Source organism: Chaetodon trifascialis, chromosome 17 (assembly GCF_039877785.1).
Source record: "Chaetodon trifascialis isolate fChaTrf1 chromosome 17, fChaTrf1.hap1, whole genome shotgun sequence".
NCBI classification, from domain to species: Eukaryota; Metazoa; Chordata; class Actinopteri; order Chaetodontiformes; family Chaetodontidae; genus Chaetodon; species Chaetodon trifascialis.
Window position 1 is genome coordinate 9,302,430 of NC_092072.1, and position 26,379 is coordinate 9,328,808.

At 43.5% G+C, this 26,379-nt stretch overlaps 2 protein-coding genes and 1 long non-coding RNA gene across 3 annotated transcripts in view; 1 reads left to right on the plus strand and 2 right to left on the minus strand.

The window, feature by feature from the left end:
* Nucleotides 1-3,005: 3,005 nt before the first annotated feature.
* Nucleotides 3,006-5,302, plus strand: LOC139346115 (G-protein coupled receptor 20). Its single transcript, XM_070985017.1, has 4 exons — nucleotides 3,006-3,185; nucleotides 3,317-3,573; nucleotides 3,687-3,819; nucleotides 4,640-5,302. Exons 1-4 carry the CDS (start codon nucleotides 3,006-3,008, stop codon nucleotides 5,300-5,302), a joined length of 1,233 nt encoding a protein of 410 aa, XP_070841118.1.
* A 3,648-nt stretch (nucleotides 5,303-8,950) lies between these two features.
* LOC139345627 (uncharacterized) overlaps nucleotides 8,951-26,379 on the minus strand; it is an 86,408-nt gene continuing 68,979 nt past the window's right edge. The window contains exon 2 of the long non-coding RNA XR_011603218.1: nucleotides 8,951-9,875. This is a non-coding gene — a long non-coding RNA (uncharacterized lncRNA). The remainder of the gene's footprint in view (nucleotides 9,876-26,379) is intronic.
* Nucleotides 10,865-26,379, minus strand: part of LOC139345626 (solute carrier family 45 member 4) — a 50,975-nt gene continuing 35,460 nt past the window's right edge. The window contains exons 4-16 of the mRNA XM_070984370.1: nucleotides 22,374-22,562; nucleotides 18,183-18,362; nucleotides 17,802-17,989; nucleotides 17,528-17,714; nucleotides 16,505-16,957; nucleotides 16,112-16,383; nucleotides 15,812-15,973; nucleotides 15,408-15,507; nucleotides 15,172-15,252; nucleotides 14,950-15,080; nucleotides 14,736-14,804; nucleotides 14,485-14,639; nucleotides 10,865-14,125 (exon numbers count right to left, since the gene is read on the minus strand). Of these exons, the coding sequence (XP_070840471.1) occupies nucleotides 13,945-14,125; nucleotides 14,485-14,639; nucleotides 14,736-14,804; nucleotides 14,950-15,080; nucleotides 15,172-15,252; nucleotides 15,408-15,507; nucleotides 15,812-15,973; nucleotides 16,112-16,383; nucleotides 16,505-16,957; nucleotides 17,528-17,714; nucleotides 17,802-17,989; nucleotides 18,183-18,362; nucleotides 22,374-22,562 (2,348 nt within the window). The 3' untranslated portion in view covers nucleotides 10,865-13,944. The remainder of the gene's footprint in view (nucleotides 14,126-14,484; nucleotides 14,640-14,735; nucleotides 14,805-14,949; nucleotides 15,081-15,171; nucleotides 15,253-15,407; nucleotides 15,508-15,811; nucleotides 15,974-16,111; nucleotides 16,384-16,504; nucleotides 16,958-17,527; nucleotides 17,715-17,801; nucleotides 17,990-18,182; nucleotides 18,363-22,373; nucleotides 22,563-26,379) is intronic.

Here is a 26,379-nt window from a genome sequence, read left to right on the forward strand (position 1 = left end):
GCTGTTCTTCTGTTTGCCTTCCATCTATCCTTTCCAAATCCCTGTTTCAAGTATTCAAATAGAAACAGAGACAGTGAGGGACACTGAGGGAGAGAAGGTAAAAGTGGGTGATCAAGAGGAGAGGAAAGATGAAAATTAAGGTGGACAAAATAGGAGGAAGAGAGACGGAGTGCCTCAGTGGGACAGACGGATGATATGAGGAAGAGATGAGGAGGAGGTCCAGCAGCAGAGGGGTCCACATCTCAACTCTCCACTCACTCTGCTCTGTCTAAAGACAGAACAACAGGACACAGAAGAAGAAGAGGCAGGAGACTTACAAATAAATATCAAAGCTTTACGAAGCTGCAGGTGGATCCACTGGATTCTGTCTCGGCCTTCACAAGGTACGTTTCAGAAATACATTTTCTCGCCTGCAGGCTACATGCAGCTGATTGATCGTTGATGGGATATTAAGACAGGAGATTTCATTTGTTAAATATTATATAAAGTAGATTTTACTGTATGAAACTGGTGGGATTTACTGATTCAGGGTTTACGTTAAAGGATGCTCTCGAGATTAGATTATACATGAGGCGTTCATCGCACTTTAATGTTAATCCAGGGCCCAGGAAATCATCAGGAGGCGCCTCACATTGTTTTCTTTGCTGGGTTAACAATAATCTGCACAAATCTCATCGCATGTATGAAAAAAGCAGATTTAGGACGGAGATAGCAGTATGTGGGTATTTTTCTGTCTTTTAATCCAGGCCCTCTGCCATGTTTTATCCAACTGTCTCTATGATGATGAAGAGTGGAAAGACCTTCCTCGCCAGGACTTGTTAACAGATAGGAGCTCATCCGTCTCTGGTATTTGTAAGAAAAGGAAAGACATTTTTGGCCAAATCCAGTAGCTGTGAGTTCGGGAAAATCCATTTGGTGTTCTGCTTTGTTTTGGGGGAGGAAGAACTCACACAGTCCAGCCTGGACCTGAAAAAAACGGTTCACTCAGGGGTCAAGAGGGTAAAATTTCATTCAAATTCTTTAAATGCTTTATTGTCTAAATGTTTTAGAAGTAGAAACAATGAAACTTAAATAGAAAGTACTGTAAAATTTGTGTTTGCTGAATTCTGTCACTCCATTTCTGTCTTGTATGCACTTTATGTAAAAAAAAAACTCATTTCAAATCTTTTGAAGCTAAAACGATATTTCATGTGTTTCATCAAACTAGTACATGAGCATCAAAGTTCATTCTTGACTTCAGAAATCATCGTTCAACAATCAGGCCAGTATTTCTGAGGTTGAGAATGAAATTTGATGGGTATTATTTTCTAAACTGCAGAAGATAACAGTCATAGATATATGTAAGCTCAATGAAGACTCGTGCTTGATTTTCACAGAGACATGAAATCCTTTTTGTTCTGTGGATGAAATCAACAGATACTGAGCTCACGTGGCAACAGATCCATCTCCATGGCCACTGAGTAAACTCTGACTGCCCATGAAGATGACGTCATGTGGTCTGAAAGCACAGAAAACTATTGTCCATCTTTTTTATCCTGGTTATGCCTCTTCAGAGTTGAGATTCAAGTCTCACTCTCCATCATTCTCTCACACTCTTTAAGCCACAGCTCCTTTAAAGTTCCTGCTCTATTTTTAGCTTATTGTATAATTACACTCACCTTGAACCTCTTGAAAGTGAACAGCATCTGCACATTGAGGATTTTAAAGCATCCCTCCTTTAAACAGGATGTGTCAGATTCGTCAAATTTATTTGACTCTCAGACAAACGTATATCAGCGATGTGTGAAGTAGCACCACATGCTGACATATTAATAGCGCACGCTGTGTTTAAAGTAACATACGAGGCCGTGTGCTTTGTTGAAAGCGTCACATCTTTTTAGAGAGCATATGAAGACGGATTCCGTCATCTCCACATTACAAGAGGACATTGTTTATAAGACCTGGATCTCTAAAGTCTCTCTCTCTGGATTAACTTCTGCTGATGTTGACCACTTCTCATCCTTTGGGCTCATTACTCTTTCTTTTTGTTTCAATATGCATGTGTCAGCTCAACAAGCTTGAACATCTTGAGTTCTTTTAAGACATTTCAAGCACATTGCATCACTTTAAAGTTGAGCTGTTTATGTCTATTTATAGTGCAGCATCGATGGCTGACTCCAGGGTATATTGAGGCATCTCCTGCAAACATCATGGGAGTTCCTGCCATTTGTTTGTCCTGCTGTGAGACTGACTGTGAGATGAGGTTCAAAGTAGACAGCGACAGAGTACTTGGAAATAGTTTGACCATGTTTTTAGTCAGTGTGAGCCTAAAACTAGTCAGTGCACCTTGAGTCAACAATGATTCTTCATGCCAAATACATACATGTACATATAATGTCTCACTTTTAGCTTTTTTAAACAAACTAGACTGCAAACCTACTGGAGAGCTTGAAACTCAGTTGCTTACTACTAGAAAAAAATTGATTGCTCCTACTGCCACCAATGTTATCTCTATCACTGCATTTGACCTAACAGGTATTAATAGCGGCTGCACGGTGGCGCAGCAGGTAGTGCGGGTGCCTCACAGCAAGAAGGTTGCCGGTTCGATCCCCGGGTCAGGCGGGGCCTTTCTGTGTGAAGTTTGCATGTTCTTCCCGTGCATGCGTGGGTTCTCTCTGGGTACTCCGGCTTCCTCCCACAGACCAAAAACATGCTCATTAGGTTAATTGATGACTCTAAATTGTCCGTAGGTGTGAGTGTGAGTGTTAATGTTTGTCTGTCTTTGCATGTGGCCCTGCAATCGGCTGGCGACCGGTTCAGGGTGTACCCCGCCTCTCGCCCATTGTAGCTGGGATAGGCTCCAGCCCCCCGCAACCCCGAAAGGGATAGGCGGTATAGATAATGGATGGATGGATGGTATTAATAGCATGGCATACATACAGCGAGGTTAAGATATTATCTTCTTCTGTGTCGTCATTTCTTCACTTCCTGCCACTCAGCCTGTCGTCCTTCATCCTTTCCAACCAATGGAGAACCTTCTCACCAACATCAGCTCCACCACCGAGCCCCTCCCGCCCCTCTTGACCCCTGATCCAACTAACTGTAGTGCCTGGGACCAGCGGTGGGGGGCGCCATACCTGCATAGGTTTGCCCACCTGGATGTGGAGCTGTACCAAGACTTCTACGCTGTGTGGGTCTCTCTCATGGTGAGACAAGATACTGTCCCAGTTTGGATCATGTCAGTCCATTTTCTCACCCAAATCATGTATTATAAAACGTAATATTTATAATATTAATGTGATTTTCAGCACTGACTCTTCATTCCTCCCTGCTGCAGGTGTGTAACTGTCTGATGCTGGTGGTCGGCGTGGTCCTCAACAGTCTGGCTCTCTATGTCTTCTGTGGGGCCTCCACCCACTCCTCAGCCTCTGTGGTTTACACCATAAACCTCGCCGTAGCCGACCTGCTGGTGGCGCTGTCCTTGCCCGCTCGCATCGCTCTGTACCACAGTGGAGGGAAATGTGTGGCCTGCTCCTACGTTCACACCTTCAGCTACTTTGTCAACATGTACTGCAGTATACTGTTTCTGACCAGGTGGGCGGGTCACACCTTCGCTCTGCACTTAAAATGACCATCAGCACGTACAGCTAAAAACCTTTTGATGCCTCCCCTTGTCTCTGTGGTTCCCCCTCTGCACCTCCTCTCAGTATCTGCGTAGACCGGTACCTCGCTGTGGTCCACGCCTCCAGTACTCTGCATCGCTGCAGGACGACAGGAACAGCCAGGTGTGTCAGCGCCACAGTTTGGTTCACCGCAGTTGTGGTCACCTACTCTTTCCAGGTGAAGACACGCGCACTACAAATACAACACAAGCAGATAAATACATGGATAGATCTGCTTAAACAGAACAAACTAACTTTTCCTTCTTCTTTTTTTTTCCAAACAACACACATATTATGCATAAACTGTGTTAGACGTGCCTCTTAAAGTGGAAAAAACTCAGTCCAGAATTATATATCTTCAAAGGTTTTTTTTTCAAATTTGAGTTTCTCTAAGTGGTACTTGCTCTGATGTCTGAACAGATAGAGTATCACTGCCTGTGCCAACTCCACATTTATTCAGTCTTATCCAAACAAAAAGGTGTTTGTGTGTCTGGAAATGCACACCGCTCCACTCGAGATGAGGATTTTACGAAGGAGTGGTCTGTTCAAAGGGATTTGGTACAACTGGCAGACCCAAAACTACCAACCATGGCTTTAACAGAGCGAACTTAATCCTAAAGACTTATTTATGACGTAAAACATTTGGTCGCACTTTTTCAGGCAATGTAACAGTAACTGGGAGGAGGTGCAGCCTGGGAGGCCCACTTCAGGCCCAAACATTCCCCACTAAATGTGTCGCCATGTGTTTAGAGCAGCTAATGTGAAGCTTTGACTTGGCTGTGGTTCCCAACCTGTGGGTCGGTATCCCACAAGGGGTCCCAAAATAGATCTAAAGGGGTCACAAGTGGATTCAAGATAAAAAAGACAAGGTTTTACATTTTATGGGACCATCAGGGTAAGGCTTAAATCCTTGTTGTGTGATATTACATCATATCATAACTTGGAGAACGAGCGCTTTGAGACTTGCTGTGTTGGGGTCTTTCTCCTGCTCTCTACAGACCACAGCGCTGGAGTTCAGCTCCTCCTGCGTGCTCATCCCCGCCCTCTTCTTCCTCACTATCCTGGAGTTCCTCCTCCCCCTGCTGGCCGTGGTGGGCTTCACGTTGCGAGTCGCCTGTTTTCTCTCCCACAGCCACGGCCTGGTGCCCCAGCAGAGCCGGGCAAGGAGGGCGCGCGCTGTCAGACTGCTGGCCGCCGTCCTGGTGGTCTTCACTATCTGCTTCACGCCGTTCCACGTCCGGCAGGTGCTGGTTTACTTCTGGATCAAAGCCGGAGGGGAGGGGCTGGGGCAGGGGGCGGGGCATGTACTTGCCTATCACATCACGGTTACCCTGAGCAGCCTGAACAGCTGCCTGGATCCCGTGGTTTACTGCTTTGTGACGGACAGCTTTAAGAGAGTGTGGAGGACGAGGAGGAGGGGAGCGAGGGAGGGGGACGGGGAGGCAGGATACACAAGTGGGGTAGAAGGGGAGAGGAATTCAGTGAATAAATGCTCAGGTATGGCTCTGGCGATAGCTCACAGCGTGGTCACACTCACCTTCACCAGCGCTCCCCTCTCTGTCGCCAACATGGAGCAGTCCAATGACAAGACGGGTGACCCTCTCGACACCTGTGAATGGTGCAGTCCAGAGAGACACCTGGAGAGAAAGACTAAAGATTAAGAGACAGGAAAAGAAGTCAATGAATGATCAAAGAAATATGTAAAATGAAGGACAAACTGCCTCCTGCCATTTATTCATCTCTTTGTCCCCCTGACCTGGATGTTGTCCTGAGACCAGCGAGAACAAATACTGGACAACAAAGGGACACTGATGAGCTCCTACTGTTGGACAAGACCACAAGACACATCATATAAAATTTGTCTTTGAGAGAGACTCAAAAATGTTGAAAGATCTTGAGTTCATATTTGGTGTTCAGGCTCTGATCTTGTCAACATCAAGCTCTCAGTGGCCACTTTATTAGGTACACCTGTAAAATCAAATTCAGCTGTAAATTCAGCCTTTACAATGATAATGATGTTCAGTTTTAATAATCCTTTCAGAGAGGTATTAATTTATTATTTTTGAGCTGTGCATTGGTGTTGAACTGGTCTATTAAAGACACATTTCATTATATATTGTAGGTCTACCTAATAAAGTGGCCATAGAGTGTAAGTTGTAGTGAGTGCATGTCATGTATGTCATGGCAAACTTGAGTCATGTGATCTACATTTTCTTCTCTTTTGGAGGTAAAACCTTTCTCTTTTTTTTAATAATTAAGGACACATTCACTGTAATTAAAGCTGCACCATGTAACCATAAAACTGCAAACTTCCCTCCCTCCCTCCCTGTCTGTCTGTCTGTCTGTCTGTCTGTCTGTCTGTCTGTCTGTCTGTCTGTCTGTCTGTCTGCAGGTTTCCTGTCTGCATCTTCACTGTAATCTACCCAATAAAGGTGAAAATGCCAAACTGCAAGTGATATTTAGTTTTAACAAATGGGGCCAAATTATGATCATTCAAATGGAAACACTGGAAGAAAAAGCACTCAAAAACAGGACAAAAGCAGAAAACAGAGGAAATATTACATTAAGTAAGCAAAGTGATCTGCCCGGAGAACAGGAAATGTCACTTAGTGTATCTTGTCTCCAAGATCCACAGATATCTTAAAAGAAATGAAGTCAGGCTAAAAACAAGTCCGTTTGTCTTGATAACATCTTATTAAGATGATTAAGGACAAAAAAGCATGAAACAGGCGAAACGCTCTGATGTAAAAACTGCCTGGTAAGAACATAAATCTTGTCTGACAACATATTTGTGTGCTGTGTTACAGCTTCTCTCACTATGTTCTACCAGTGATGCTGCATAAAGCCAAAGAGGGGTTAAAAACATTCATGAAAATGACCGTTAAAATGCAGGATGACAGACAGAAAGAGTAAGAGAAGAGAGGCACAACTGCAGGAGGGAGTCTCGAGTCCACACACTAAATAAGCTAGAAGCAAAGCTCTCTTCAGATGCATAAACACTTGTAACCGTTAGTCTTTCAAGCATTTAGCGCAGCTCTCTTTAACGCGTTTGTTTATCATTCAACGAGGGTCTAAATGGAGGAGCGTCGTCAGCGCCTCACAGAAACCCTCCAACTCTGAAACAGCAGCCTTAAAGGAAAGGAGACTGTCAGGTGAGGTTTACAGGAACGTACACGATGTGATGCTATTAATGTGGATATTTGAGTGGAAGTTAAAGGGAGTAAAAAACACCATGACTACACAAACTACAGCCTCACCACTGACTGTTGTTTTAGCATTTCAGTAACACTTTATATTAAGATGCACATATCCACCATTAATTGGTTGCATCACCACCTGACCAATGGTGACAAAAGAGAACTGGGTCCCCGGGCGCCGCTGTCAGCGGGCAACCCACCGCTCCTGGTCTGCCACGGAGGAAGGACGTGACGGAATGGGTTAAATGCGGAGAAATGAATTTCACAAATGCATGGCGTGTGCAGTTTCCCCCCTCTGTAACTCTCTGTGTGTGACTAATAAAGGGGTGTCTTTCTTTCTCTCTTAGCATGCATATTAGTAGCATATTGGCTCTTTATTGGTCATTATAAAGCACTTTTATCACCTAAATATATATGCATGTTAACAAGCAACTAGTTCATGGTGAATATGTGCATCTTATATATATAAAATTAAGCATTTCCTACTCAGTTTTCTTCTTTGTAAACACATTCTCTGAGTTTTACCTGTTAGTTAATTAGTTAAATGTCTTAAAAGCTCTTTTAAATTTTAAAACCTGTGATGGAAAGCCAGTAAAAACGAGCTTGAAATCAAATGTACAGAGTTTGTTTGATTCATTCCACCAGAGGACAGTGTCTCGCCACAGCAGCAGGTCGTGTTGTCTGGAACATGGAGTCGCACACAGATTCCCAATGAGCTGAACGGACAACAAGCTGTGGAAACAAATCAAACACACACATGGTGATAATTTAATGATTGAACTGTTCAGGCACATACTGTCGCTGCTGCTGCTGAACCTGTGTGTGTTGTTATCTGTTACCCTAAAAAAATACTATAGAATAGAAAACAATCCATCCAAATTATTTCCCCGCATGGACTCCAGCTGTAGTCAGTTCATTTAAGATGTGGTAAATATGTGTGAAAAGGGTTCACTCATATTTTACATATTTTAGCTGACATATTGGAGAAAAAGCTGCTTAGTCTCACAGATATTAAGGGAATAAGAGACATTAAATTGTGGGGTATTTCCCTCCAAAGGGGCAGCAGCTAACTTAACATACTGTTCTGTTCCTGTAACTTTATACTGCTGCACAAGTACATCACTCACACACACACACACACACACACACACACACACACTCCATCCATCAGCTGGTTTTACAGTCACATGATGAGTTTGGGTCAGACACACATGCACACACACACCAGTTTCAGGTTCCCTCTCTGGTTCCTCTCTGTGCTCGCAGCCCACATCTGAGTCTGCAAGAACAACCTTTTCCGATCTTCGTCTCCTCCAGGGCATCATGGGAAACCAGTCGGCTGTGTTGAAAATGCTGAGTTAAGGTGTTTTTGTTTTTTTTTCAAAAAAAAAAAAAAAAAGAAAAGTTGAAGCGGTCCTGAAACTGCAGACCAGCAGGTTACTTCAGCAGCAGTCACGTGGATGATGACATCAAACACCCTCGGGTCTGTTGTGGAGTCAAATAGAGTTTTATCGTTTCTCATGGTGTCTGTGATGAGGGGAACATGAACTATTGTTCTCTGCATCCTCTCATATATGTTCCTAAATCCTCTTTGATCAATTTAAATGAATCTTGTGGACGTCTAACGATCTAACCATCTGCTGGCAGGCTAACACACTCAATAGATGCTCTCTGAAGTATTATCAGTATCCAATCTGAACTAAAAACAGAACATTAACCCAACGCATATTTATTCAATTTTCTGTAAGGCCAACATTAAATTAAATGATTTCTGGACCAAATTGTGGATCTAAATGTAATCTTCTTGATGGCCTCCCTTGACATTTACAATATTATGTATGTTTGATATAATTGACGTGTCTGGGTGTAACTGTATGATCACTGCAAATTTTAAGAAGTCATAAAGTGTGTAATTGGATTATAACTTGGCAGATGGTAGTCACATGATTTGAGTTTCCTGTACCAGACCAGTGATTTGTCTTGCACTCAGCCCTCCACCAGCGGAAAACACTGAAATAAATACAACTAATTTGGTCCAGAGCAGAGTTTTCAGGGCCCCTCTCCTCATATTCTGATTCCTAAATGTCAAAGAACAAAAGGACTCATTGTCGGTTTACTTCTGAACAGATTTTAAAGGTGCGTTCATACAGTGTTCATCCAGAGTCCTACATATGAAGGCTCAAGCATATTTACAGAACATAGAGATATATACAGTCTTTATATAGAAAACAAAACTACTAACAAAAATAATCATCTTTTTTATAGCAGCAAAAAAAAAAGAAGAAACTAAAAGAGAAATGTATATTTACATCTTTTTTCTCAAATAACAAGGCATATTATATATAGTACACTGTGCATACTTGCTTTCCCATTCTTTAAGTATTCTTGATTTAATCTCTGAAGATCAAAGTATATAGGCATCTCCCTCCCCTGTCATTAACACAGTTTACTCACAGGCAGAGCCACACACACACGCACGCACGCACGCACGCACGCACGCACGCACGCACGCACGCACGCACGCACGCACGCACGCACGCACGCACGCACGCACGCACACACACACACACACACACACACACACACACACACACACACACACACACACACACACACACACACACACACACACACACACTCAGAGTCTGGCCAGGTTGGACTAACTGCATGGCCGCCATGCTGCTGCCGCTGACAGCTGCTGGCTGGAAACAAGAAACAGCATCACCACGTCGCCACATTCACTCAATGATCAGGACGGTGGAGCCAACATGGCCGCCACTGAAAAAGTGCAAAGGCCAAACTCTCGCGTGTGGCTCTGCCTAAAGATTCAAATCGATACAAAAAAAACAAAAGACGTTTTCTAGTTGAGTTGAAACACCAAAACAGTAAAGACTCGTAAATAACCTCCGGTATTGCAGCCATCGATTCCAGAGTTAAGTGTAAACCAGGTGATTGCAACAGAGAACAAGAACCAAACAGAAACACTGAGATGACATTCGGGAAACACACTCCTGCCTTCTGCTCTGCTGTGAGATGACTGCTCACCACACACACACACACACGCACGCACGCACGCACGCACGCACGCACACACACACACGCGCGCACACAACCCAGCCCGCTTCTGTAGCGTCTCCCGTAACAGCAAATAGCTTTTATGATTTTTTTTTGGAAACTAAGTGTCCTTTATAGACGAGAAAGCTAAAAAAAAAATAAATATCCACAGTTATTTTTTTTTCTTCCTTTTGCAACACACAACTATTGTTTTTGTTTTTTTTTTTAACTTATTATGTGCAAGTTCTGTGCAATGTCAGATCCCCCCCCCCTCTCTCCGGCTTGTCGAACATCAAAACAAAAATGATTTCGTCTGAAATCACTTCACATTCATTGACTTTTTTAAAAAACAAAAAAACATTGAAGTCACGAGATGGAATCAAAGGTAAGAACTCGATCTCCCAGCAGGCCGAGCTGCTGTCTGAACATTCCGGAGTCTGCGGCAAAAAGGCTTGGGACATTAAGAATGAAAAGAGCCCCCGAAAAAAACCAAAGACCTCCCACTGCAGTGGAACAGAAACACTCAAACTGCACTTCAAGTATTGACGGCCTGGAGTTCCTCGCCTACACGTCTAACAAGGGACGACACATCTTGTCCTTTCACATTTCAGCACCTTCCATCCACACGAACACTTCGTCGAAAAGCAACAAGATGCTGAAATTTTCTATAAAGTCACGTGCTTGTTAAGAGTGTACTGACCCGGACCGAGCACAACGCTTCGGCTTAAAGAGTACATTTTTTGTTGTTTTTAAGCGTTTAAGTTCAAACAAAAAGACACAAACATCCAGCCATGCATTAGAAAATACATCCCTGACCTATTAGGACAATAAAGAAAAGAGCTTGAGTGATTTGTACAGAGTCATACTTTGGTGTTCCACACATGCATATTGCTGTTGTCACATGCAAACCTCCCAAACCCCAAATTTTTTATTTTTTAAGCTTCGTTTGTCCTTGAACCGAAGCTGTGTCCATTTTTTTTTTCATCCAGGATATTTTATTGCCCTAGTTTTTACAGAAGCCACTCAAGAAATCTGGCATCTGTCCCCCCTCATCGTCTTTTCTCATCGTCCCATTGCTGCTTCTTTTTTTTTTTTTGTCCCAGCGCCACAGCCAGAGCAGGGTCAACCCAGGAAGCAAAATACTCTCTACTCCGCTCTGGGGCTGACTGAATGTACCTGAAATTATGGAAGGAACTGACTTTGAAAAACAGGGTTAAACTCTGCACCGACACCCATCCAAGTGAAACAAAAAATAATGATAATCAGTGAGTGAATTCTCCTCTAAAACCCTCCAAAAATGTAAAATAAGCTTCTTCACTAAATGCTTTCTCACACACTAAAATAAAACTTTCATTACTAAATGAACTCACAGCAATTTACATGTCGATTCCTTTCAATTATGCAGCTGATTGAGCTGACAGGATAACTGACCCAAATCCAGCCATTCAGTCTGACGAACGCAGGGAAAACAAAAACACCCTGAATGGTTTTCAGGAAGGATTTCACCACCACCGACGACCCTGTTCTGCCCACACGACCCCCGCACAGTCCTCTCCCCCCGCTGATTCACAGAGGCCACTATTGCAACAAAACATCTGATTTGTCAGAAAACAAAGGACACAAGAAAATCTTAACTCTTTATCTAACTATAAATTAGCTTTTTTTCACACATCCACCACCGTCTACCATCGAAACACTCCAAAGATTAAGATATATCAGTTTTGACACAGTATATCAGTGTCAGTTAGTATTAATGAGAGTTTGGATTCATGCAGCTTGCATATATCCTCTCCGTGCAGGCTATGTCTCATTACTGTGTGTGAATGTTAGCAGGGTCAAAGCAAAGCTAAACTCCACACTTGAGATGTCTTTTGACATATTAATGAAGAAATCAGATTTTATGGTGGCAAACGTTTTTTGTAAGCTGGTAAATTATTCTTGATATTTTGTAGTTTTTCAAGAGGTACGGCCGAAATGATTTTGTCTGGATTTGAATTCGTAACATATCAGATTTTGCGGAAGCTCCGACATTTTGTGAAACACGCTGATTTGCTTTCCTGTTGAGACTTAATCAATACTCGCATGTCTGTACGTTAAGCTACAGCCTCAAGGTGTTTAACTTAGCTTAGCATTAAGACTGGAAACGAGGGGAAACAGCTAGCAGGAACAAACGTAGCCAAATGTAACAAATTCCACCCCACATGGTTTCCAGTCTTAACGCTAAGCTAAGCTAACAGTCTCCTGGTGTTGGCTTCATATGTAGCATACAGACATGACAGCACTATACTGCACTCTCTACACAAAGTGAATATGCGCATCAAACTGCCTTTTTTAAAGTGAAACGTTTCTCCAGTCCTGCTCCTCCTCTGACTCTCCTCTTCCAAACATCCATTCAGCAAACAACACACAGATGTATCGACCAATACACCTAAAACAGGAGTGTAAATCCTCCATCAAGTAACAAGCCTAAAGCTGATTTTATGCGCTCCTAATACTCAACACTAGAAGGACATATTGTTCCTTCTCTAACATAATATAGGCCCTGGAAAAACCCTGATGTTTCTATACATTTTTCTCCTCATACATCCAGGATCCATGTTTGTCCTATTCCAGACTGAAAACTACGGGATCCACTGGAGCAGAGGAGTGTCAGGAAGCTCCATTCGCTGGTGTCCTAAGATGAACAAATCCAACACCTCTAAAGCCTTACAGAGGATTTCAAACAACTTATCAAACCGAATGCTATTTAACATTCTCTCACCGATGGCTCGGCTAATGTGCAGCGAGTGACGAACACTGTGCTAACAACTCCACACCTTTCCTCTCCTCTCTTCTCCTCTGCTGTTTGGTTTCTCTCTCATCTCTGGTCCTCCTCTAACATGCAGCATGTAGGTTTGTCTGATTATTCAACACAAACACAAGCATCATTCTGGGCCCTCAACAAATCAGGAAAATAATATTTGGGATTTTAATGCCCTGCATACTGCACATATTGCATCTATGCTCTTTCTTTCCTGGAACTTGTCTCATTTGCATGTTTGACTCTCAATATACAGGCAGCTTTATGCTCAGACCCTTAAGTATTATCCCTGGAGTGAAGGCTAAAGCACTCCTGCCATGAGGACGAGGGTGATAAAACAAAACAAAACAAAACAAAAAAACACCTGTAATCAATTTGGGGAGTCAAGATTAATCATTTTCCCTCAGGAAACAGGCTTCGGGCTCTTAGCTTCAGAAATGCCACTTCCAATAGTCTCTAGAGTCTTAAAGCTTCTGTCACAGAGTGCTGCAAAAGTCCCGCAAAGCAGAGGGTGTTGTTGGGATTATTTTGGTGAACATGATGCCGCCGCCGGAGACACCAAAGTCAGCAGACGCACACCCTCTCGTCCATCAGCGTCACGGAGCAGAGACTCGAACGAGCCGATTCCACAGCGAGGAAGAACAATTTTCAGCATTTTTGAATGATTGCAGCTTCGAGGACGAATGTTCATCAGCAACGTTCATTATTCAGGTGTTCATTCGATTGTGTTGACCCCAGATGAAGAGGTGTGTGTGCGTGTATGTGTGAGTCCCCTGAAGTTTCCCGTCCAGGTGGCTGCTCAGTAGCACCTCCTAGAGGCCCTGAGAGACAGAGACGACCTCTCCTTAAAAACATAACCAATGAATTTCTCACTTCTGGACGACCCTGTTGGATCACTCAAATGTCCACGATGGCTAAGAGGAAGGAATTTCGATGGCAGCTGAAGCAGCGCTGGGACCAGAATGCTTTTCTGTCGGACAAGTTGGTCTGGTGTAACACTGGTCCCACGACAGATCAAGCTGTTTTCTTCAGCTGATAAAGACACACCGAATCAGAAAAAGCATGTCAAAGCAAGAACGGACACCAAGAGTGGACCAAAGTCACGCCGACCGCCCTCCTCGCTCCTCTTTGCGTCCGTAAACTCCAGCATGAAGAAGGCGGCGGCGCATCCTCAAGTCTTTCTGTCAGCGACAATTTTAAAAGTGAATGTAGTTGTTTCTGCAGCAAAGCGTCTGTTGACTTGGCCAGCCAATCACAGAGCAGACTCATTCTCCGTGTGACAGGAAGTAGTGGTGGTGGTGGCCTTGCCCTCCTTGTTGAGTTTCAGGAAGCTGGGTTTCTCTGTCGCCACGGTGACAGCCACGTCATTGCTGTTGGGATTTTCCAGCGTGGTCAAGGTCTTTTTCTCTGAAGCTTTGGCTGAGTCCCCGTCCCTGTCAATCAGAATTAAAAATCACAACTGTTGGGACCAAATTTGAGGTTTAAAGGAATATTTCAACAGTTTGGGAAATACAATTATTCCACTTCTTTGCCAGGAGCCAGAGGTCGTTAACTTAACTTAGCAAAAACACTGGAAACAGTCACAACAATGGAGCTTTAGAGGAGCTGTTAGGAGGATCTTGAACAGCCAGGCTAGCTGTTTCCCCTCGTTTCCAGTCTGTATGCTAAGCTAAGCTAACCAGCTGCTGCCTGCAGCTACATATTTCATGAGTGGTTTTCAGTCCTCTCATCTAATTCTTGGCAAGACAGTCCCAAGTAAGTGTTGTTTTCGAAGACATGGCAGGTTTCTCACCGGTTGTTTGGAGTCGGGTAAATGACCAGGAAGCAGGCAGTGAGGAATCCAAGGAGAGAGCCCCCAGAGGCCACCATTGGAATGACACGGACGCTACCAACGGCTTCCACTACAGCACCTAGAGCTGAGGCCACCAAAATCTGACTGATGTACACCTGCAAAATGACAAATGATCACAGAGCAACATGGTGTTTTTACATACATACAAAACAATACCTCAAAGATTCCATTAAGATAGTACAGACACTCACCTGGCAGGATAAAATAGCACAGTCGATGCCAAAGCCTCTCCGGGAGTTACCCGGACTGTGGTGGATGTACTGCAAGAGGCAGAGAAAGTTAGTTATTGAAAGCCGCTGAGAGCTCCAGATAAAAACATGTTTTTGAGAAACAGTAATGCAACAGAACAGCGTAGCTCATCCTGATGCATGCTTTTCCAACATCATGGAGTACTTATGTCTGTACCTCTTTCATTTCGTGATACTGTCCCAGCAGAGCATAAGGACAGTAGGAGATACTCATGGAGATGATGCCCATGCTGCTGATCATCACCATGGCAACATACACATTAGGGAAGATGGCCATGACAGCGGTCCCTGTGGAGGGAAAAAGCAAAAATTCCAGAGATACTTTACAGCTGCTCACATCTATTTTTGCTCTACTGTATTACTGCACTGCGGCTCATACCTATGGAAAATCCAAGCGTTCCCAGGATGTAGATGACCTTAATGCTCAGGTCAAAGTTGTCGAGGTACTTCTGAAGGATGGCTGGAAAACGCACATTAGTCGATGGGTTAGTCCAGAGTTTAATGCCACAATTTGCTTGATTTCTTGAAGACAGTAAGCAACCTAATCCGGACGTGTTCATGCGTGCGACAACGTGTATTCCTCTGTGTTTGGAAGGTGCTCGAGATGTGTGTTACCTGAGCATGTAGCAGCTGTCATGGCATATATAACCAGCCCCCAACATCCCATCTGAACTCCTTTGTGGTAATTTTCCAGCAAAGTAGAATTGGCAGGAGCCTGAGAGAGAGAAAACCAGGCTTTACACACCATCAGAAAGGAAAAAGCAGTAGTTGCAAGAGTGCAAACCTGCACACAAACACTCAGTTGCAACGTCTGTGTTCTCAATTTCAGAGCTCTTTTCTATCCATTTAGATAATAGAGGCTATGTAATACAGCATGTTTTCAGGTAAAGTAATGATTAACCACACTATGTTTTGTACTGATATTCTTCTTTTTCTGAAATTCCAGATTGGCTTGGACACACTATCATGTCATTAAAGTAACTGAATTTGAGGGGGGTGCAGGGATATGTATCTCATACGGTAGGATCTCCATGGTAGATGACTTGTCCCATGAAGTCGGTGAAGAAAACGGCCTCGGCAATGATGGAGAACCAGGTGAGCAGGTGACAGGCGCACAGTCGCAGCAGCTCCGGAGGCATCTTCAGCATGGACAGCCACAGCAGCCGCACGGTGGTCTCAACCTAACGAGAGGAGACGGGATCAACCAAAGAGAGACGCTTCACATATTGGAGAGAAATGGCAGAGATGAACTGTGGTCACAGTTAGAGACCGCAAAAAAAAAAAAAAAAAAAAAAAAAAGCAAGAGAAGCAAATCTCACCTCTCCTTCCTCGCTCTCGGTATCGCCGCTGGAAGAGTTGGTGTTTCCGCTGCGGTGTCTGTTTCTCTGTCTGCTCCTCCTTCTGTGTCTGGCCTCCACTTCGTACAGGTCGTTCATGCTGCGAGACGGCTTGATGAGAAAAGCAGCGTTGGCCCGGCGGTAGCGGTAGCGGTGGCTCCCGACCCGACCGTAGTAGGAAAAGGTGCAGGACGGCTGGCGGTAGAAGGTGTGGCGGTGGCGTGGCTGCCGCATCGGGGCTCCCGTACTGGCAGCTGGAGTCAGAGACAGATTATCGGTTATCATTAAAAGGCTGTTAACATTTGGGTCAGAGAAACCATACGTATTCATTCAGAATTAAGAGTAAAGAATTTAAGAGTAAAATAAAATACCAACCTTTGACCATTCCAGCTCGATGCGCCTGTCCCTTAGAGCTCAGCCTGTTAGTGTTCATTCGGTCAGCATTAGTTACGCTGGCTAACAGCCGCCCGTTCAGCGTCCGCTGCTCATTGAGCTGATTGTTTAGCAACGCCTCCTGACCGTCGTCATTCTCCATTTCCTGTAAGAAAGCAGAGAGGCGGGAGATCCGGGGGTTGTGAGGGTGTGTTTGGTGGTTGTTGGTTTGGAGTAGGTCCTGACTTCCTATGCTGCTGCTGCGTCTGATGTTGCCGAACCGCGGGGGCGGAGTGCTGCGATTGGGGTTGAAGAAGGAGGTCGTGGGAGGCGAGCCATGATAGGGCGAGAGGCGGTCGGCAAAGATGGACGGCTCTAGGTGGCACAAGAACAGCGCATCGTGGTCCAGGTGGTCGAGGGTGGCGTCTGCCATGGCCAGGACACTGTCACTTTTACCTGAGGACAAATGGGGAGTTGGGTGATTAGGTTTAGATGTGACAGCCATTTTCATCTACTCCCTAAATGAATCTGCTGCTAGCTTTGCTTTGTATTTCCAGTTTCCTTGTTACTCTACTAAATCATGTTTCTTTTAAAACTGTACCTTTGGATCAGTTGTGGCTCATGGTATTTCAATAAAAACCTCAAACATCAGCTTCTGGCTTTAACTTTTCTTAGAGGTGTTTGTTTTTTTGTTTTTTGTAGCTGTCCTGATGGATAAAAACCTGCAAGCTCGTATGTCTTTCTCAGACACATGATTGAGAACCACTGATCTAGATCATCTGTAATACTGCAAATGATCTCTTTTGGGGAGACGCAGAGACACAGACACACAGATAAGACTTCTTTGTTGTTGTCTGATGAGGAGTAAATGAATCAAAACGGTCTGAAACTGTTCCAAGTGACAGCTGTGATAAAAACCAGCTGAAATCTGTAAATAACATGGAAAGGGAGCTTCTTTGCTTCCTTTCCTATCTCCTTCAGTCTGGGAAACACAGGACCACCAGATATTCTCATCCCACAACTCACTTCTCACAAGCTCCACCTCCAGGAAATCCATGTCCATATCTCCACGCTCTGACTGGTCGTCTCCATAAGGGTCGTAGAGGTCGTAGGTGTCCATCGTTTCATCCTCTCCGATCAGTTCCAGCTTGGGGGCCAGGAGTCCAGTCCTGCCATTGGCCGATGGCTGCGGGTTGGTGCGATCTGGGCTCTCCTGGTGAGAGGACAATGAGAGGAGGCGGTGTCACAGAAAACCAAAGTCTTAGGGTTGTTTTCTTTTTTAACTAAAATTGAATTTTACCTGGTCCAGCCGTTCATGAGCAGAGTACTGCTGTTCCTCAATGCTGAACAGATGTAACACCACAGAGACAGAGAAGAGGATGGCAGCGAAGAAGAACAGGATCTGCTCCTGGGACTTAAAGGCTGCTCCGAGGAACGTGTGTGTCCAGTCTAAACCTCCCAGAGCGTAGCCCACCGCACCACCAAGACCTGCAGACGTGGACAAAAGAAAAGGATTGTGTTTGATCTCATTTTCTCTATTAGTTTATATCAAACAGACCACAAATGAATCAAATCAAACCTACCATTGCCATATTAAATATATGTGTGTGTGTGTGTGTGTGTGTGCGTGTGTGTGTGTGTGTGTGTGTGTGTGTGTGTGTCAGATGTCAGCGATAGATACCTGCAGAGGCGGCGTGGATGTTGAGCGCCATGTCTTGTTCCTCTGTGTCTGCCACGTCTAGCAGGTACGCTCTGATTGGTCCCTCTGTTGCATCCGCACAAAAGTCCAACACCACCACCCCCAGGACGGTAAGAACAATTCCTATTGGTTGTCTCCCCTGCTCGTCGCCCATGGACAGACCTAACGGAGAAAAACAGGAAAGAGGAGTTTTAATTATAACATGTGAGTTTGCTGTTATTATGCAACAAAAACCAACAGTGAAAGCTGTCAGAATTAGTGTATAAATTCATGAGTCATGGCCAAAAACCTTTGACCTTTGACCACCAAAATGTAATCAGTTCATCCTTGAGTCCAACTGAACATTTCAGCCACATTTGAAGAAATTCCCGCACGGCATTCCTGAGATACTGCGTTCACAAGAATCACCGTTGTCACCAAAAGAATTCATAAAGATCAATCGTAATTTTACAAAGGAATACTAGAATAGGAAACACACATCTCCACATCTGCACACAAACATCTGGCATTGTTATGCTGATGTAACCCAGGTCAGAGCTGCATGTGTGATCAATGACCGATTGCTGAGTTATAACAGCTGCAAACACAAGCACAAAGACATAGAGAAATGGGTCACTGCACATTACCCATGCTGCTTTTCATGACCTTGTGTGTCTCATTACAGTTGTGACCCAGTCGCCCCCTCGAGCTGCTCAATGTGTGTTTGTGCCTGACGGCCTGAGAGAGGAATTGTATGAATGGATGAAAACAACACAGAGTGACATGGGAAAGCTTTAGTAACCTGTGTATAAATGTGTGTGTGCGCGTGTGTGTGAGAGAGCGATATCACAGGCAGTGTGACGCAGCGTGACTTTACAAACTGAAATCCATTAATGTCGGGGAAACAAAACGTTCATAGAAGGAACAGCAGAGCATGTGTGTGGGCGCGCACGTCTGTGTGTGTGTGTGCGTGTGTGTCGGACAATGGAGCGGCACGACTCGCTAGCCAGGCAGACAGACAGGAAGTGAATTGTGATTGGTGGAAAGGGGGAAGCAAACAGGAAGCATTTCCCTGTGAACTGCCTGATCCTGGGTTCCCATGTCAACACATACACACACACACACACACACGCACACACACACACACATGCACACACTCATACAGGTTACTACAGCTTTCCCATGTCACCCAGTGTTGTTCACACACATTCATATGCTGTACATACAGCCATGGAAATGTACATTCTCTCTCTCATTTCACCCACACAGACACAGGTCACCGGTCTTTTCCCATGTCAGCCCCACTGGCAAGGTGCTCACACACACACACGCAAACACACACACAGACACACACACGCTGGTGCCCTAAAACGACCTGGGTGCCAACCTCTCTGCAGAAGAATGGAGGTAGAACAAAATAGAATTGAATAGAAGAGAATAGAATCTGCTGACTGAAAGCGGTTCACACAGCTCTCGCTCTCGTTATTTATAACTCCTTTGACAATTCATTTCACTTTGTTCTATTTACAGACGCTTAAAGGCCCAGTCAGCTATTGTTGTACTGGACATTTTTCACCCGCATCAGAATATGGAACATTTACTCTCATGGGCGACCGCTGGAACACACTAGAGACGCACCAATATCAGATTTCAGGACTCATAATGAAACGGATGCTGTGGGCAATACGACGACGGGAACCACTAACGTTACTTCTGCTATTGGTGTGAAAGCTGCAGTGTGATTACACCAGTACAATTTCTGTCTTTAAGTGCTAACAGGCAGCAATGCAATTACCTGCCTGTAACATTATTATATTTGCCATCCTGCTATTTTAGGAGAAGGCTCCTCATTATAAGACGTAATTATCATCTAAAATGCAATTACGGAAGCATAATAATTCAAGATGCTATATCAGCCATGGATATAACATGCATCTCTGTAATCCAGACCAAGTGGGATCTGATAATTGTCCAATAATAATGTAAATTCAATTAAAGGGACATGTGATCCACTTCCTTCTGTCTGATTTGATACACAAGGCAACAAGCAGCAGAGATTACATTCAGACTCGGTTTTGAAAACATGAACTGAGTTAAATTTAGAATACACAGTTTAAAGGCTGAATGAAACAGTCTACACTTAAATGTGCGTGCTTCAGTTTGAAAGTCAGATTTCAATAACTCATTCAGTTTCTTTATTTGGACTCAGCTGAATGAAGCATATCTGTACTCAAGGCTTTTTCATTCCGGCTGGTGGCTCGAGGCTACGTTAGCCGCTACTAGCGTACAACAGCCATACCCCTGCCTGAACTGTCTGCAGTCAAGTTGCATTGATGCTGTAGGAGCCAGGTTTTGAGAAGGGAGAAGAATTTGCAGAATAAAGATGATATCTGCATCGATTTGGATGCTTTCTGTCCATTTGAGAGTCCAATAATGTTATAAGAGTGCATTGTTAAAGTCTTACAGCCTCAATTTTGACCCCAATGCCACAAGACAGAGAGTGATAATAGGATCAAAGCCAACAGCAGGTCAATATTATAAAGTCTGCTGAAGAAAAAAATACTGTGTGTGATGATATATAAAAACTACCTGACCCTGGTCCTTCTCACCTGAAACATCTGAATCTGATTCACGCTCAAACTGGTCAGGTCTTACTGATCCTGCAGCCATCTTTACTGTTGAGTTGTGTGATTGTGTAACACAGAGTTCATGTGTGTACATAAAGGATGTGATGATAAAAAAAAAGTGAGGTCTAAAAATAGCTGCATCTCAGCTTAAGCATCTTTAAATTCAACCATACGCTGATTACACAACCCTCACACAGCTGTCGCTTTATGTATGTGTGCATGTGTACAGGAGGATGCGGCTCATGACGCTGCGACTGGAACTATGCTGATAGTTAGCCCGAAGATCAATACCTGTGTGGCATGATTGACAACTGATCAATCTGTTTGATTGGATTGGGTGAATGTGTCCTTGGATTGACCTTTGGATGATGCAATAGGCTGCGGGTCAGACTGAGGGTGACATCAGTCCATGCAAACACAACTCTCAGCGGGCTGAGCTTTCGGCAAATGATGCTCCACTGATTCTAAAAAGGGAGCCGTCCCGTTCCTTTATTTCCTCTGTGGCACAGATGCATGCTGGGTAAAAACCGCAGTGTTGACATTATCAGAGTTTGGGACTCAATTCCCACTGAGACCCTCATGTTCTCAGGTGGTTTGGATAACCGTGTTCAGCAGATGGCATAGAGTAAACATGGTTTTAGACATTATCATGTCAGATCATGAATGTGTTTTTGTAACTGAAGCTGCAAATTAGCAGCTTGTATGATTGTTTTGCTTTTGCTGTTTTTTGTTTCTGTTGGCTATGAAGCTATTTTGTATAAGTCAACTGTTCAATGAATACACAGCATGTAACTACTAAAATATCCCCAAGTTCAAGGGCTGACTGGTTTGGCACTTTGTCAAGTATCAGGTTTCATGCTACATGCCTTCAATCCTGAATGTCTGGTTTGATGTAAATCCACCTCCAGTACTTTTCCAATGTGGAGAACTTACTACTACTGGTTTCCTTCTGAGAAGATATCCATGTATGTATATTGCAAAGAACCCTGAAATATTTGTTTAGTATATTTGTTCATACTGCTACAGCAATATAGGAAATGTGTGCATCTAATTTGATAACAGAGAGGAGAAGTCTCTCTCCTTCTGCAGGACCAACAGAAAAGATATGTAAGATAGTTCACAGCGAGAGGCAAATAATGTTTGATCCCATCTGAATTACATCAATGATGTTTGTCAAGAAAGTCAAGACAGTCACAGTTTAAATTGCTGAAGACTCAAAGTATGTACTGAGAAAGTGGTGTGATGCTCAGAGCAGTATATTGTCTGGAGACAATCTCTGACTCCAGCATTTTGCAACAAAGCAGGTGCTTCTCTGCATCACCGATGTTCACATAAAGTATGTCTGTACCTGGATCTTAACAGCAAGTTACTACTTATAACTGCAGCAGATTCATAAGATAAATAAGATGACACAAAGCTGTACAGAAAATACTGTATACTCTGTTGGATTGTTTCCACGGAGACATTTTGTGGTTTGAACAAATGTGATTTAGTGCAACTGAAATTCAGCATTTTCCAGAACAATAATACACAAAGAAGAAGCATCAATCAACAGTTACAAACTCACCTATCAGCGATCCATTCAGAAACAGTGCCACCCCGATCAGCGTTCCGATGCACAGAGCCAGGATGAACGGCCTCCTCCTGCCCCACCGCAGGGTGCAGCGGTCGCTGGCCGAGCCAATCAGAGGTGTGAACATGAGGCCGAGGACCGGACTGAGGAACCACGTCAGGCTGTAGTACTGCTCTGGAAGACCTGCACACAGAGAGACAGACAGTTACAGACATGTAGACATGTAGACAGATGCCAAAAATATAAATGAGAAAGGACTGACATTTGACCATGAGGTTTTTCTGTCGTCCACCAGGGGGAGCACGTAACATCCTAATTGCAGGAGTGAGAGACAAAATTTCTTATTTGATTGGTTTTAATTAAACTGAACATTTTTCAATTGGAATCAGCTTAAGCAAGCATAAGCAAAACTGCAATTAAGTGATATCAGTGTACATCACATGAAAAGCAACTGTATTTATTTATTTAATTTCATAATGCACAATACATTTAATGCACTTGACATAGTTAAATCCCTATTATTGCTGTTTTTATATAGACTAACTTCATAATAATCACTGTTTGGCTAATTGGCTGTGACAGTTTTCCATTTAGCTGACAGCTTAGGTTATGACAATAATATCTTGTTGTTTTGATACATAATTCATTATATGACGAAATAACAGCATTTTCAGTTAACTGTCACATATGACAATGATGTAACTGAGGTCACACGTGAAGTACAAAGCAGCAGAAATCGATTGCGTTGTTACCTAAGAGTTGACCTGAGGCTGACTTTGTAAAACCCAAACAAAGGTTCAAGAAGAGAAACCCGCAGCCACCGAGCACAGCCGGAGGATTTATTCACCCTGGATTATCACACAAAGGCCCGCGACATCGACGCCTGTGTGCTGCTTAATGCAGAGAAAATGAACAGGAGTGTGGAGACGCAGCGATCGAGTTTCTGGGGCTTTTGTGTATTTTCTTTCCCTGTAACTTCTGACAAATGACGTTTAAATACACTCATTAGGCTCATGAACCTGATAGCAACAGCTCATAAAATGCGACTGAAAGCGATGCTGATTAATGACAAAAACCAATGAAGGGGAAACATCTCGTTTTCTCTCCTGATGCCAGACTGTTGATGTGAATTTAAAACCCATTTCCTGCATTAAAAGGGTTGGACTTGAGCCTAACCTCCACTGTTGTGTACATACGACTTTATTTCTGAATACATTCCTATTATAGTAACTTTCCACAGCCGGAAACCAGGTGAAGATCACACACACACACACACACACACACACACACACACACACACACACACACACACACACACACACACACACACACACACACACACACACACACACACACACACACACACACACACACACACACACACACACACACACACACACTCTGCATGAAACGGTCTCAGGTTAGAATGAGTGAGTGGAAATCACTTGCTTTAACAGACACACACAGGATGAAGAAACATAATGGAAGCGCATACTGTACACTGTTCAGTACACATGCTTTCAATAGCTTTGAATAATGTCAAACAACAGCGTGCAAACCGATGAGACAAACCTGTCACCAACAATACCGGCTTTTAATTAACAGTAGAGGTGGAGCGCACTCTTTAAACACACATTTATATGAAATGGTAATCCCCCAGTCACACGCACATTGTGCATACATGTTTTGAAAGGCCATATTTTTTGCAGTAAATTAGTAAAAAACTGGGACTAAAAAGCAAGACGGAGGATGAATTACTGCAAAGCATTTCTGACAAAATTTACCTTTACATTATCAAATATTACTGGAGTTCAAATCCTCCATTCGTGAAGTTTGATCAACTTCAGCCATCAACACTTTGAACGCACAATAATCATATTACAGCTGTGTCTTTCTAAATGTTTCCTGACTGGACATCAGAACGTTTGCCTCATTTGAATGACAAAGGCAGGCAGGTGTCGTCAGCCAATCAGGGTCCAGTACTGCGGTTGTAGCTGCAAGTGCATACACCTGTTCTCTGAACAGCAATTCAACAAGTGGGAGAATAGCTGATGGCAGCGTCTTCATCAAAGCTGCTTTTCTTCCATCTCCAGCTCGTGACATCTCACTTCAAAGACAAACTGTTTGCTTTCTTTTTGTGTAAACTTTGACTCATTTCTCGAGGGCAGGTGTCCCTGCAGGGTTTGGTTCACGACAGTTGGAAAACCTTGTGTACACAAAGCCGAAAGCAGTGGGAGCTTAAGCAGAAACCTGAAGACTCTCACCTAAATATCATCTTTAAAAATACTCGTACGGAGGAAAAGTACTGTATCTGTAGAAACTGCTGCAGATTAGAGGGGAAGGATTGGGTATAATTCAGGTACGAGTGTACTCTAAGTCTTTAAGTCTAAGCTCAATAAACATTTAAATAAACTTCTATTATTTATAATTGTCCTAACGACTATTCTAAAACCCACATTTTGAAATTGAGCACTCCACACTCGAGGCTATGAATTTGCAGAGATATTTCCTGTTTTCTGTTCTTGTAACCATTAAACTCATAATGAAAACATTCCTCAACACTATAATAATGTTCTTGGTGTTTATATTGTTCGTTAGACAAGCGTCTGACGCTCACAGTGTGTTTCAACTTAACAAATCAATCATCACGTAATGAAATCAGTCATCACGTGCACAAACATCATCACTGCCAAAATAATAAAATAACAACAGACTGCTGAACGTCCTTGGATGCAGAACCATGATTTCACTGAGCTGCTGAAAGGAAGAATGACGAGGAGGAGGAGGAGGAGGACGCAGACAGTCTTTTAGCCGAGTGAAGTCAGCTGAAACTCAAATAATTAAATCAGAACTTAATCATCGTCTCTCTGTCAAACTGTCTCTTAATGCAGCTCACTAAGAAGACAAATACATTAAGTGCCGTTTGGCCGCCACATCATCTTTCCCATAGAGCAGACAAAGAGAGACAGACACTAAAAAACATCTACCACTGCAGTCTGTCCCCGTCTGATAATGTCTCTGCTTGCGGTTTGAAGGTATGCCAGCCCGAGTTGGCCCAAATAATGATCGATAGCTCCTCAGAGTTTGACGAATACTTGCTGGACTGTCCAACAGCGTCTGAGACCTCACGTCTGTACAGACTGTTGGGTTCCACGTCTCACCATTTAATAACAACTTTCCTTAATGCACAATACATTTAGTGCACAGATACAGCCAAAGGGCAGCTTGTCCAGGCTGTAAAATGTCTCTTAACTGTCCAAAACACTTGCTGACAGCCAAAACTATTAATTCAGACCAAACTGTAGCTTTATATTAAAAAAATATGTTTTATTAAACCTTAAGCATCAACAAAGGTGTGTTTCTCTCTCTTTGATCTGAGCTGCAACTGATCCTAGAATTATGAACTCACACACACACACACACACACACACACACACACACACACACACACACACACACACACACACATTGACGTTTCATTTCACTTTGTGTAAGAGGCAACTTCCCAAAAATATCCCTTAAAGTGATTTCAAGTAAAAACCCCTTTTACTTTTTATTAAATCTACATTCATCTCAAAGGAAGAGACAAAGGAGAGATGTGACCTTGCTGCAGATCGGCATGAAGAAGACGCCTGATATTTCATTCCTCTGTGAACAAAAGAGATGGAAAGACGGAAGAAAGTCGGAGAGAGAGGGAGCTGATAGCAGCTAATATGATTGAGAGGACATGAGGCGCCAATGAACCTAAAATGCACTTTCATATTTCGCAAACAGACCTCTTCAGTGAGATAAACATCAATAACCGAGTGCCACGGTATCTAATTATCAGGAGCTGGTCGAAAATGTCCCCATGCTGCACAAATCAGTCAGTTTCAGTGTGCAGTCCATCGGTGGGCGCTTTACCTGCCAGCTAAGGCTGCACATCCAGTATAAGAGTTTGACTGGTTTCTGGCCGACAGCACAGGACCATGAAGCTCATTTGGTTGGTAAATTCAGGGAA

Excerpts from the sequence above, each read along its gene's own strand:
- LOC139346115 (XM_070985017.1), top strand. The coding sequence starts at position 3,006 with ATGGAGAACCTTCTCACCAACATCAGCTCCACCACCGAGCCCCTCCCG. Across the intron at positions 3,574-3,686 it reads AGTATACTGTTTCTGACCAG|TATCTGCGTAGACCGGTACC; the intron begins GTGGGCGGGTCA and ends ACCTCCTCTCAG. Across the intron at positions 3,820-4,639 it reads TGGTCACCTACTCTTTCCAG|ACCACAGCGCTGGAGTTCAG; the intron begins GTGAAGACACGC and ends TGCTCTCTACAG.